General features: G+C 48.7%; 1 protein-coding gene across 1 annotated transcript in view; it reads left to right on the plus strand.

The window, feature by feature from the left end:
- Positions 1-12401, plus strand: part of Syk (spleen associated tyrosine kinase) — a 71273-nt gene that overhangs the window by 40128 nt on the left and 18744 nt on the right. The window contains exons 4-7 of the mRNA XM_026783147.1: positions 5082-5220; positions 6582-6663; positions 7141-7172; positions 8664-8729. Coding sequence (XP_026638948.1) covers positions 5082-5220; positions 6582-6663; positions 7141-7172; positions 8664-8729 — 319 coding nt within the window. The remainder of the gene's footprint in view (positions 1-5081; positions 5221-6581; positions 6664-7140; positions 7173-8663; positions 8730-12401) is intronic.

Here is a 12401-nt window from a genome sequence, read left to right on the forward strand (position 1 = left end):
CAGAGTCTTAGGGAGACAGCCTACAGGGTCTCATTACCTGGGTCCCCAGAGTCTTAGGGAGACAGCCTACAGGGTCTCATCACCTCCCAGGTTCTCTGCTCAGTGCCTGGCTTCACCCCCCCCACACACACACACACATTCTCCTGCCCTGAGGGCACACGAGAATGGAGAAAGGGGTCAAATCCTTCTGGCGAAAGTAACACCCTCCTCTCTCACCTCTGGGAGAGGCAGGAACAAGGTCTGTGTGTTTAATCAAGCCTCTGGAAGAGCATGCCAAGGAAGAACAAGGACTCTTGTAAAGACAGCACAAAATCCCAGGGTAATCCCCAGGGAATCACCCCGAGACTTCATAAGGGCAAACTAAAAATCCGCTCATTTACTTATTGAAAGGAAAATGTTGGGTGTAAATCGTCAAATGTTGAGCTAGGGAGGTAGCAAAGTCAGCAAGGTGATTTTTCTTACAAGCTTGAGGACCTGTGTTCAGTCCCTAGAATTCACATACGTGCTTGGCATCCTAGCACTGAGGACAGGATGGGATCTTACTGGCCATGTTCAGTTAGAGACCCTGTCTCAAAACGTAAGGGGAAGAGTCATAAAAGAAGACCCCAATGTCACCCTCAGACTTCAGTGTGACACCTTGCACACACCTGCATAACACACACACATACACACTACACACACACACACATGCACAGTGTTAAACATTGGTCAAGGGTGTCTAGGAACAATCAAGAGCCAGTAGAACCTGAAGATTAACCTCGGGGTTCTGTCCATAGACCAGAGGCCCAGGTGTTGCCCGTGAAATCTGCCAGAATTTTTAGAAACAGGAGACGGCCAAGACAGAAGCCAGGCAGCAGCTTTCTCCTGTTTTGAGTTCAAAATAATCCCAGCCAGGCTCTGCCTGCAGCCTGCAGATAGATACCTCAAGCTGCCTGGCCGTTGGTGAGGTCAGCCCTTCTGGTCTTTGTCGCTTATAGATGTTAAGTCTGTGGGTTTCCTGTCTCTGCCTTCATTTCCTCCCAGCTGCCATGGGCACTGCTCAGGCCGTGTGTCCAGGCGGTAACCACAGCTACCGGCAACCTGCCGCCCGAGGGCTTGGCCTCCAGTACAGAGGGTCACTTATACATAGCCCCTTGGGGAGGCTTCAAGAAGAGGGGCCTTAGCAGAAAGACTTGTCCAAGAGCAAGAGGCCGCCGGCTCCATTTCCTCCCATATCTTCCATGCTGCTTTTCCAGCGAGACACTAAGTTCAGCAGAGCTAGGCAGGGCCAGTCTAATGACTAAAACCATCAAGCAAACACCTGCTAAGCCAAGAAGTGAACTAGAACCAAGTTGCAGAAGCCCCTCCCCCATCTCAACCCCACCCCATCCCCAGGGGACATATGCTCCTAGACCTGTGCTCACAAAATAGTCATATTTTCTTTCTCTTTCTTTCTTTCTTTCTTTCTTTCTTTCTTTCTTTCTTTCTTTCTTTCTTTCTTGCTTTCTTTCTCTCTCTCTCTTTTCTTTCTCTCTTTCTTTTTTCTTTCTTCCCTTCCTCCCTCCCTCCCTCCCTCCCTCCCTCCTTCCTTCCTTCCTTCCTTCCTTCCTTCCTTCCTTCCTTCCTTTCTTTTTCAATTTTACCACCAAGATATATACATCTCTGCATCTCTAAACACAATCTTTTGCTTTTGCTCTTCTGGAACTTCGCATATGTGGAATTGAAGAGTAGCTTCCTCGTGTGTGGTTCGGAGGGCAGTGTGTACATGTATGTGTACCTGCAGATGCACACATGCTGGGGAGGGGCAGGTGTTTGCAGAGGCCAGAAGCTGGCACTGGCTGTCTTCCCAAAGGTCACTCTCCTGGTCTTTTGAGACAGAACCCCTCACTGAACCTGGAGCTCACCAATTCAAAAGGCTGGGTAGGCTGTGAGCTCCTAGGATCCTCCTGTCCCCACCTGCTCAGTACTGAGCTACAGACACCCACTACCACACCTGGAATTGTGAGTCCTGGGGATCCGAACTCAGGGCTTCCTGCTTGTGTGGCAGGTGTTTGCCAGTGGAGCCTCCCCCATGCCCCCGCCTCAGTGCATTTCCTGTTTGTGACACTTCTTAGTGGCCTGTGTAGCACCCTTGTTCACTTGGTTTTTACAGCCCCTTCTATCGTATGCACATGAAGAAGGAGTCGTTGTTATCACAAGGCTATCCACGAAGTTTAGAATCTCCAGCTCCAGGTAGAGAGTGTGAAGTGGAAAAGCATTTAAACAATAACAAAATTTGACGGAGCATAAGGTGCAAGTTTCCGAGACTGGATGGGTTCCTTGGGAGGATGGCGGAACAAGCATCTTGGGAAGGAGGAAGGGCAGGGAACAGGGCTCGGTTTGCTGTATCGACTTTTCACTCTGCTGACCGCACGTTTCTCACACCTGGAGGTGGAACTGTTGATCCTGTGGCGTGAGTGGTGGCTAGAGCCCCTCCAGGTGCTTTTCCAAAGCAGCGGCACTGACGTGTGCTCCCATGGGCAGCAGAGAGGGCAAGCATCGCTCCATCCCGGAAACTCTTGCATTACTCATTGTTTACACGACTGCCAGGGTCCACAGTGCCGTGGCATTTCTTCAGAGCTTAATGTGGAGCACCCAGATCTCTCACAGCGTCCGTTGTACCATCTCTCTAGACCTCTGCCTCACTGAGTACCTGTGGTCTGCTGTATTGGATTTGTTTGTTTAGCAGAGAAACATTGCTGTGTTGCTCAGGCTAGCCCTAAATTCCTGGCTCCCATCGACCCTTCTACCCCAGCATGTAAGAGGTAGGCACCACACAGAGCCTGGAGCTTTCTTGTCAACTTTAGCCAGAGAAAACCAACCAAGGCCTGAGGCAAGAAGGTGGGTTAGTTAGCAAGTTCAATGTGGATTTAGAAATTGGACTTCAGACCCCATCTTTTCTTTCCATGACTTTGGGATCTCAGGCATGAGGGACTCTCGGTCAGGAAAATGACATCGAGATGTGTCTTTTGATCATCTTTCTCCCCAAACAACTTTTATAGGTATATGCACAAATTCTTCATGAGCTGACACTTGTGTGCTTCTGGTTTGGTTTTGTCTTCCTTGAGACAGTGTCTCCTGTACCCAAGGCTAGCCCCCAACTCACTGTATAATGGAGATGGTCTTGAGCTACTGACCCTCCAGCCTCTACTTCCTATCGGAGGGATGGTAGGTGTACATCTCCTCCTCCCCTTCCCCTCTCCCTTTGTCCTTTCTTCTCCCTCTTTTCTCCTCACTCTCCCCTCCCCCCATCACTGTGTTTTATGCCTGTTTTTGTGTGTGGATGTGCACCTCGTTCCTTTGAGACAGGCTCTGTCACTGGACCTGACTCACTGCTGCCACTGAGCTGGTCAGCCCTAAAGCGCCTGAATCTGCCTGTCTCCGCCCTCCAACACTGGGCTTACACATGCAGGTGCCTGCGTCCAGCTTGCTTTTACAGCAAGTGCTCTTACCCACTGAGTCACATACCCAGCCTCTCACGTGTACATTTGTATACACGTTATCCACCCTTTCTGCAAGCCTCTGGCATCTGTAAAATAGAGCCAGCACACACTGTGCATGGCTTCCCTAAAAACAGGCCCAACTCTCTGTCCATATATGGTGTCTCATGGCATGGTTGGGCATTGCCCAGTAACCAACAAGGTTTTCATCAGCCACATGACTGTCCGAAAGGAGTTGGCACCTCAGGATGCTGGTGACTCACTGTAGGTTGGAGGGGCTGTTTCCATAGTGGCGAAACTTCGGAATAACCATCTGCAAAGGCCAGGAAGGGTTTGGTTGTGCATCTTCCACCAGCTGCATTCGTGTATCTTGCCAGCTGCCCTGAGCTTCAAGCAGGGGCTTGGAGGGAGCCCTGGCCACTGCACCAACCAAACACCATTTCAAAAGGAAATGGTTTTTAAAGTTGCAACCTCCCCCCACTTTCAAGAGATGGGCTGCCTGGAAGGAGAAAGGGAAGTGTAGTCACTGGTTCCAAGGTCCAACTTAGCCTGAACTGTGGCTGTGGTCTTGACATCTTGTACCCGGAGCAAGCCGCATAAATCACCCCCGTTTGCAGACAGACTCCTGGCTGCTAGCCTGACTGAGCTCCTCTCAAGCTCAATGCATTTGGGTGTTGTTGAATGCTCAGAGAACTCATCTTCCTTGTTTTAGCAAATGCAGAGGCCACGGAGGTGTCCCAGGGACTCACCCTGCCCAGATCACGTGATCAGAAGGCATGAGCTACTAGAAAGCGGGGAATGGCACGGCTGGGGAGAAACGAGGCTCTGACCTGGAAGAGTCACATCCCTTGGTGCCACGTCAGCCTGGGACACAGCCTGGCTGGGGCCTAGGGTTTTCAAGTACCACTTCCTCCTATAGTGTCCGGACTGCCCTGTTCACATGTCTCGGTTCAAGAGTGCACCTGTGTGTTGTCGCTTGGCATGGGGGCCTGGAATACTACATGTAGCTCATGAGACCAGTGAAAATGGAGTCCTCAGGTCATCTGCAGGTCCTGCTGGGCCTCAGGCTGTTCTGTGGGTTCAACCATTCCCTTCTCAGGCACAGGATGTCAATGCCATCTGATAGTATCAAATAGTGTTTAAGCCTGGCCCTGGTGTTCAGGAGAGGGTGAGAGAGTAAAGAAGACCTTGGGGAGTAGAAGCATTTGTAATCTTTCATGTGTGCTCCAGAAGGTACTGTTAAAATGCCCACTGGATTCCCCATCCACACCACACCTGCACCTGTGGTTAAAAAAATGGAGATGAGTCTAGGGGCTCCATAGATACCCAAAGCCTGTGCCTGTTTCCCTGAGCTACACAGATCCCAAGCTCTTTTCCTGATCTCCAGAACTTCACAGCCCTGCTGGACCTTTGCCTCAGTCCAGCTCCTTCTCTTGGCATGTCCTTTTTTCTGGCTCACTGACTCTGGTACTGAGCCTACCTGGACCAGAGGTCTGGGTGCTGCCTGCCAATCACATGCCCACTTGCTGGTTCTGGTGAGCACTGTTGCCCACAGTGGCTAGAGTACTGTTTCCTGGGTCAGAAGGTCAGAGTATGGGGTGATACGGTCTGTTCTCTCTCCAGGATCAGGGCCCGAGACAACAATGGCTCCTATGCGCTGTGCCTGCTGCATGAAGGGAAAGTTTTGCATTATCGCATCGACAAGGACAAGACAGGGAAGCTCTCCATCCCTGAGGGGAAGAAGTTCGACACCCTCTGGCAGGTGTGTGTATATATATCTGTGTGTGCCTGTCTCTTTCTGTCTCTGTGTCTTTGTCTCTGCCTCTCTCCCCTCTGAAGGGCACAATGCAGGTCCATGGGACTGCTAGATCAAAAACTCTTAGAAGCAAGAGAAGGGACAAGGCAGTCTGCCCCAGATACTCCCTCAATCCACTCTCTGATTTCCGATGACTTGTTTGAGACATGTTGATAGAGGCCATTATCAAGTCAGTGAGGCTACAGAGATTCCCATCATTTTTCTCGAGCTATTAAGTTCTTGGTGCTTCAAGATCATGTGATTCAGGGCACTGCTCAGAATTTAACAGAATGTCCCTGCCATCTGGGTCTAGAATAACATGGAATCACACACACACACACACACACACACAGTCATAGGTGAGCAAAGAAAGAACCAAGGACTTGTGACCCAGCTGCTCCTGGAACTGAGAGATGCCAGGGTGACATCAGGGTAGATAAACCATCTGGACTTACCCTCATAGCAGAGTCCCTGTGGGAAGTCAAAGCAGCTTGGGAAACAAATTTACACTTCCTGAGCTCCAGGCAGCTGCCTGTCTAGAAGCGCTGCAGGCCTGCTCTGCAAAGGGTTCATTCTCAACCAAGCTCTCAGTAAACCTAGAGACAACTCAAGCATGCAGAAGCACCCTGACACTGTTCACCCTACTCCCCACAATTGCTACTAAGCACATTTTTCTTCCTTAATTTGGGATCGCAGCTGCATTAACTATGGAGACAGAAGGAACAAAAGTTGAAGGCCAGCCTCAGGTACATAGCAAATCCAAGGCCAGCCTGGGCTACATAGCAAAATCCTGTCTCAGCAAACAAACAAGCCGATAAAGGTCTAGCTGATGGAGATGGTATGGATTCCTAGTGTATCATCACCTGGCTGTGATGGTTTGTTTTAATGGTCAATTTGTCACACTCTAAATTGCCTGAGAAGAGAGCCCGATGAAGGATTGTGTAGACAAGATTAGAGCACGAACATGTCAGTGGGGACTGTTCTGATTGCATTCACTGATGTGAGAAGACCAGGCTGTGGTGGGTGGTACCATTCCCTGGGTTGGAGTCCTGGTCTGTGCAAGAGTGGAGAATGTTAGCTAAGCAGTAAGCAAACGTGCATTCATCACTCTCCATTCTTGATTCTGGATGCAACTCACAGTTTCAAGGCTAAAAAAGTTTGTTGGCTCTACACAAGGACATCCTCAGCCTATCCCCCCCCCCCCCAGTGCTTTGTGGGAAAGACTGTCTGGGGTTTCCATGGCTTTAAAGTCTGTGATGGCCATGACTCTGTCACTGTCTCCATTTCTCTCCTTCTACTGACCACTTTCTTCCCTGCTTCTCTTGCAGCTAGTGGAACATTACTCCTACAAGCCGGATGGGCTGTTAAGAGTCCTCACTGTACCATGTCAGAAAATTGGTGCACAGATAGGTGAGTGATTGGGACATATCGGGTCTGGTTTGGGGGACATTGGTCACTATCAGCGGGGTGTCAGATTTGTCTATTCCAAACTAAAGCAGGCTGAGGCTTTGATTTTACCATGTGATTACACTTGATGTCATTCCAATTCTAGGAATCATTAGTTGAAGGATAATTAATCACTATATTTAATTGCATGTGTTGCCGGAGATGGTAGCACAAACCTTTAACCCCAGCATAGGAGACAGAGGTAGGCAATCTATGTGAGTTCCAGGCCAGTCTGGTCTATATAGTGAGACTCTGTCTCAAAAAATAAAATCTTACTTAATTGAATGTGTGAAAAATTCAGTAAAAGAGCAAAGTATTGATGCAGAAAGTTTACTGTCTCCTCAGTTTGTTCCAGTCGTATCGATTGACCTGACAAGTAGATGGTTTGCAAGAACACAACAGTAATTGTCTAACCGCAACCACGGCATATTCTTCTTGCAGGTCACCCACCAAGTTCAAATGCTCACCCTGTGGTAAGTGTTATTACAGGTGTCTGTGCTGAGGAAGCAGTTGCATTTACGTACTCAGGGAGTCCCGTTTTAGTTAGCACAGGTTCTGGACTCCAAGCTCAGCCCTGAAGACCTTGGAACTCCAGTGAGTCTGGGGAGGCACCTGCCTGTGGCCACTACTCAGCTAGCCTGCTTTTGTGGTTTCATGACGGGCTTATTTTCTCTTTGTCCTTTAGAGAAGTATGCAGAGCGAGGAAGAAACCCACTGTGAGATCAGAAAGGTCTCCTGTCAGATGCAGCAAAAGGGGGCATATTGTTCAAGCTCAGCCTTGCACTGTCAATATGAACATGTGTGAGCCATCCACAGGCCTGCTGACATGCACGTCAGTAGGACAGGGCTGGCAGATTGGTATCTCCTTGAGTTTAGCTACTCAACTCCTTTGACCAAACCAATTAACACAGAATTACTAGAGATTTGACCTCCTGGGCAAACCGGTTTGGCCAGTGATTAGGGTAGGGAGGGTATGCTTGGTAAGAACTCAAGAGAAAGGTCCAGAGAAGGAAAGAATCTGGGAGACTTGGCCAGAGACAACATACCACTCCATGTCACTAGATGAGACTGCACCCCTGACGTCCCTGTGTTGGCATGCCCCTTTCATCACCCTGCCCACAAACAGAGAAGGATCTCAAATCACTTCTCATCTGGGATGTCAGAGCTAGTACTTTGTTACTCTGCAGATGTTGGTCTTCTCATATCTTGGGGACTCCAGCGTGAACATCCCAGACCATTAGCACTAATTGGGGAATGATTCTTGACTTATGTCCTGCTAACTCCTAAACAACAAAACTGACCAAAAGGCAGAAATGTGTTCTGTCTCCAGTGGGGACAGGTGGCCACTCAGTACTGACACTGTTGATCCAGGGTTAGTGCCTTCTACCAAACTGAGAGACCTTGAATTGGCTAAAACACCAGTGAACTTGAGGGTCCTCTATAATGCAGTGCTACCAGGGCTCCCACTTGCATGGGGTTCCCATGTTTCTCATGGCTCTGGTATTTATCATTTGGTGCCCTTGAAACAGATCTGTTGGCCCTCTCATCTCAGGCATGTCCAGTTTGTGGCCTAAGGGGCTACCTATGTCCCAGGACTTGTAGATGACAATGTCGTCTGCAACCAGTGCCTCTGAACAGAGACACCCCTGAGCCATGAGTGACTAGAGTCTCTAGTGGAGCCTGACACACGAGATTTCCACAGACAACATGGCAGCTTCCTGTCTCAGCTTTAATTTTGCCGCCTCCAGTGGAAACTATTTACTGACTATTCTAGACATCCCTGCCCCAATGGCAGCATCTCAAATGGTCCAGATTTGTATGCAGGAAATCTCGCTGGGGCTGGTGAAGGGGCTGGACTGTGCACTTGCAGAAGCAAAGCCAGGTAGCTTGTCATGACAAAGAATATCTTGCATGTGTTTTCTGAAACTAAACGCTCTATTCCTCTCTGCCATTGTGGTTTCTAGACTTGGTCACCTGGTGGAATAATCTCAAGAATCAAATCCTACTCCTTCCCAAAGCCTGGCAAAAAGGTGCTAAAGCGTCCCCTGCTTGCTGCCCCTGACTAAGTGGTAGGATAGACCCGCACACAGACCATGCTTGGCTCCCTCTCCCCTTCGCCCAGCACAGCTCTGCCTCCATGCCCGCTTTTGAGTGCACCTGCTGAGCCGAGCGGCCCTTGCACAGCGCATTCCATGCTTTGTGTGCAGCTTCTCCATCGCTGCTGCTGCTGCATAGCCAGACCATGTTGCCTTGTTCTCTGCCAACACATAAATTCAGTCATTTCAGTGAAGACAACCAGTGCCCGCTGACTCTCACATCGGATGCTGCACGGTCAGCTCACCCTTGTTGTCTAGAGTCATGTGTTGCAGCATTAGCGTCTCTGTCACATGATGCTCTTCACAATGGAGGGAAGTGAGGCCTCTGGAGGTGCTCTGTCCCCCCAAGACATCGGACTGAATTTTGAGGGACAATAAAAAGAAAACCTTGAGGGCAAGACGGCTCAGAGGCTAAAGGCACCTGCCACCAAGCCAGACAGCCCGGGTTTGATTCCTAGAACCCACATGGAGGAAGGAGAGGACTTGTCCTCTGACCCCATGTGTGTGCTGTGACACAGGCACATACTAAAGAAGTAAATGTAAAATGTTTCTTCAGGGTTTGGGAATCAAACTCAAGTGCTTTACCACTGAGCTATGTCCCAGCACTTAGCTGATTCTATCAACAGCTGTTTTCATTTTGTATCGATGTTTTTCCAAGCACGTGGGCACATGGCTATGCAGAGACATACAGAGATGATTAACAAAAGGCATAAGGGCCCAGATATTTTGCTCAGTAATTATCCTCTATATTGCTCATTCGCTAGAGGATCTTAATGCTGGTGACCAGATCACAGGAGAGAGGTAACACGATCGCCGAAGAGAAAGGAGACTGTCCTGTGCTCTGCGCTGTCAGTGACGGTTAATGCTGAAGAATGTTCTGCAGCTGCCCCGGCTCCACAGCCTGAGCCTCATCCGGATTCTGACTCACTCTCCGTGTGGAGGGCCCCATTGGGACTGGGGATGCTCGTATCCAGCGAGCTCAGTGGGCAGCAGGGAGCATAGTACCTCACCAGCTGAGGTATTTAATATACTCCAGCTTAAGGAGCTTTTCAAAGGTGTCAGTTATAAAGGCCACTCCAGGCCAGCAGCTACAGCACTGTGGGTCGGTGTTAGACTCACAGGCACCATAGTCCTGAATGTGACACCGTACTTACCAACCCTCACAGAACTCTGTGGGGCAGCGAGTAAGCCTGTGTCTCCTCCTCTTCGGCTTGACTCCTCCTGAGCTTCCAACCACACCCTGTATGTCATTCCACTTGCCTAATCCAAGGCCTGTTGCCAACTCACAGCCCCCAGCTCTGCACAGTCCTAGCAAGAGACACTTACATCCTAGCATCTCATGTTTTGTCTCTTGGGTCCCACCAGAGACGGATCAGCCAGAGATGCCGTATGTGCACGAGCACACATAAACATATATATGATACACTCATATATGCATCCATGCATGGAAAAATCTGTGCTTGTGTGTATATATTTATATATTATAGTTTCATTATACATGCACATCCATGCATATGTCGAATGTGTATATTTTTGTATGCATATATTGGTGCTCACACATGCAGATGTATTACCTGCATATATCTAAACACAAATTTATTACAAGAACTTACCTTATGCAGTTACCAGACTAGATAAGCAAGTACAATGTTCGTGGGGGAGATTGTCAAATGGGGAGGTCTAGAGCCATGTGCAAATTCAGTGGCATGGTTAAAGCTGCCACGTGGTAGGGGTCGGTTAGCTTCCCCTTACCCCTTTCTTTCTTCAGAAAGTCTAAACTTGCATCTAAGGATTCTCACCTGATGGAGCCAGGCCCATGGGGGATAATCTCCATGACATAAGTCAGCTGACTGGGGACTGTAATTCCATCGGCAGAACCCCTTCTCAGCGGCAGCACTGCCTCACTCTGAGACTGCCACATGATTCAGTGATGGCCACTCGGATAGGCCAGATGGCATATTGAAAAGCCAGTGCCGCAGCTGGAACAGATGGCCCAGTCGGTAAAGTTCTAGTCATTCAAGCTCAGGTTCCTGTCACCCATGTGAAAGCCCAGGAACAGTGGCACATACCTGCCAGTCATCGCAGTGCAAAGAAGAGAGAGGCAGGAGGATCCCTTGGTTGGCCGTCAATTAGTCAAGTTCCAGGTTCAGTGAGAGACCCTGTCTCAAAAAATAAGGTGCAGAAGTGATTGAAAAAGATATCTGGCATCAGCCTCTGGCCCCTGAATGTACACACACACATGTACACACATGCACAAACACACACCACACACATGCACACACAGAGGAGTGCACACACACATGCATACACACACAGGAGTGCACACACACATGCATACACACACAGAAGTGCACACACACATGCATACACACACAGAAGTGCACACACACATGCACCACACATGGAAAAAAAGCCAACACCAGCAAATCCTGTCAGCCACACCTTGAATGAATTCTAGCAGTTTGAGAGTCCAGGAAACATATGCTTTGATTTTTAGGATTATCAGTTTGAAACTTTCACTAGAAATGAAACTAGGGTGTGGATTTTGCTCAGTCATAGAGTACGTGTCTATCACCTATAAGGGCCTGGATTTGGTCTCTAGTACCAGGAGGGAGAAATACTCTGAAAGTCAAGTACAATTTCTTAATTAATTTTTATTCATGTATGCATGTGCATACTGGGTGAGTATATGCTGCATGTGTGCAGCTGCCTTCAGACAGCAGAAAAAACATTGGATCCCCTGGAGCTAGAGTTACAAATGGCTGCGAGCAGCCCAATGTAGATGTTGGGAACCGAACTTAGGTCGTCTGCAAGCAGCAAAGGTAGTATGTGGTCTTAGCCACTGAGCTGCCTGTCCAGCCTCAAGAATGAAATTTTTGAGAATTTAAATTTGGAAAACAGCAATGTGTTTTATATTCTGAAAATGTAACCACACTTAGCTAAGAAGTAAGAGCACCAGTGGTCATATAACCCCCTGCTGTTGTGTTGGCTACCTCTGTCCACAATCGTACCCATGAAGAGGTTTCCCAGGGTCACAACACTTTCCCTAAGACCATTAAACAGAAACTCATCCTTGGATTTCTTGTTTTATTCAACATAAACTTTGATGGCTGGGGTTTTGAGAAAGTGTAACCCAAAAGGGCCAGGTCTTGGATCTTTGAATATTTGGATGATATAATAATCATATAGGTCATGTGCTTCTCTTCAGGCAAGCTTACCCATAGCCCACCTTCTAGCAGAGTCTGCCCTCATCCGGGTGTTCTCACTCCTCCTTGGCCTGAGCTCCTTCTGAGACTGGAAGCCACAGCCAGCTGATTGCAGCCCATGTCCTGAAGCCTGCAGGCTTTTGGTTTCTGGGGTGTGTTACCACCCACAGTGCCACTGCTGTCTAACCTGAAACTACTTGCATGGAGCTGGGAGCAAAAGCCAGGGTCTGAGAACGAAAACACAGGCTATGGAAGCAGGATGCTGGGCTGAGACCATCAGCTCCACAGGGCAGTGTGCTTTTCTCTTCAAATCATTTTAGAGTCAAAGATAGATAGATAGATAGATAGATAGATAGATAGATAGATAGATAGATAGATAGATAGATAGATAGATAGATAG

Source organism: Microtus ochrogaster, chromosome 16, assembly GCF_000317375.1.
Source record: "Microtus ochrogaster isolate Prairie Vole_2 chromosome 16, MicOch1.0, whole genome shotgun sequence".
In the NCBI taxonomy this organism is placed as follows: Eukaryota; Metazoa; Chordata; class Mammalia; order Rodentia; family Cricetidae; genus Microtus; species Microtus ochrogaster.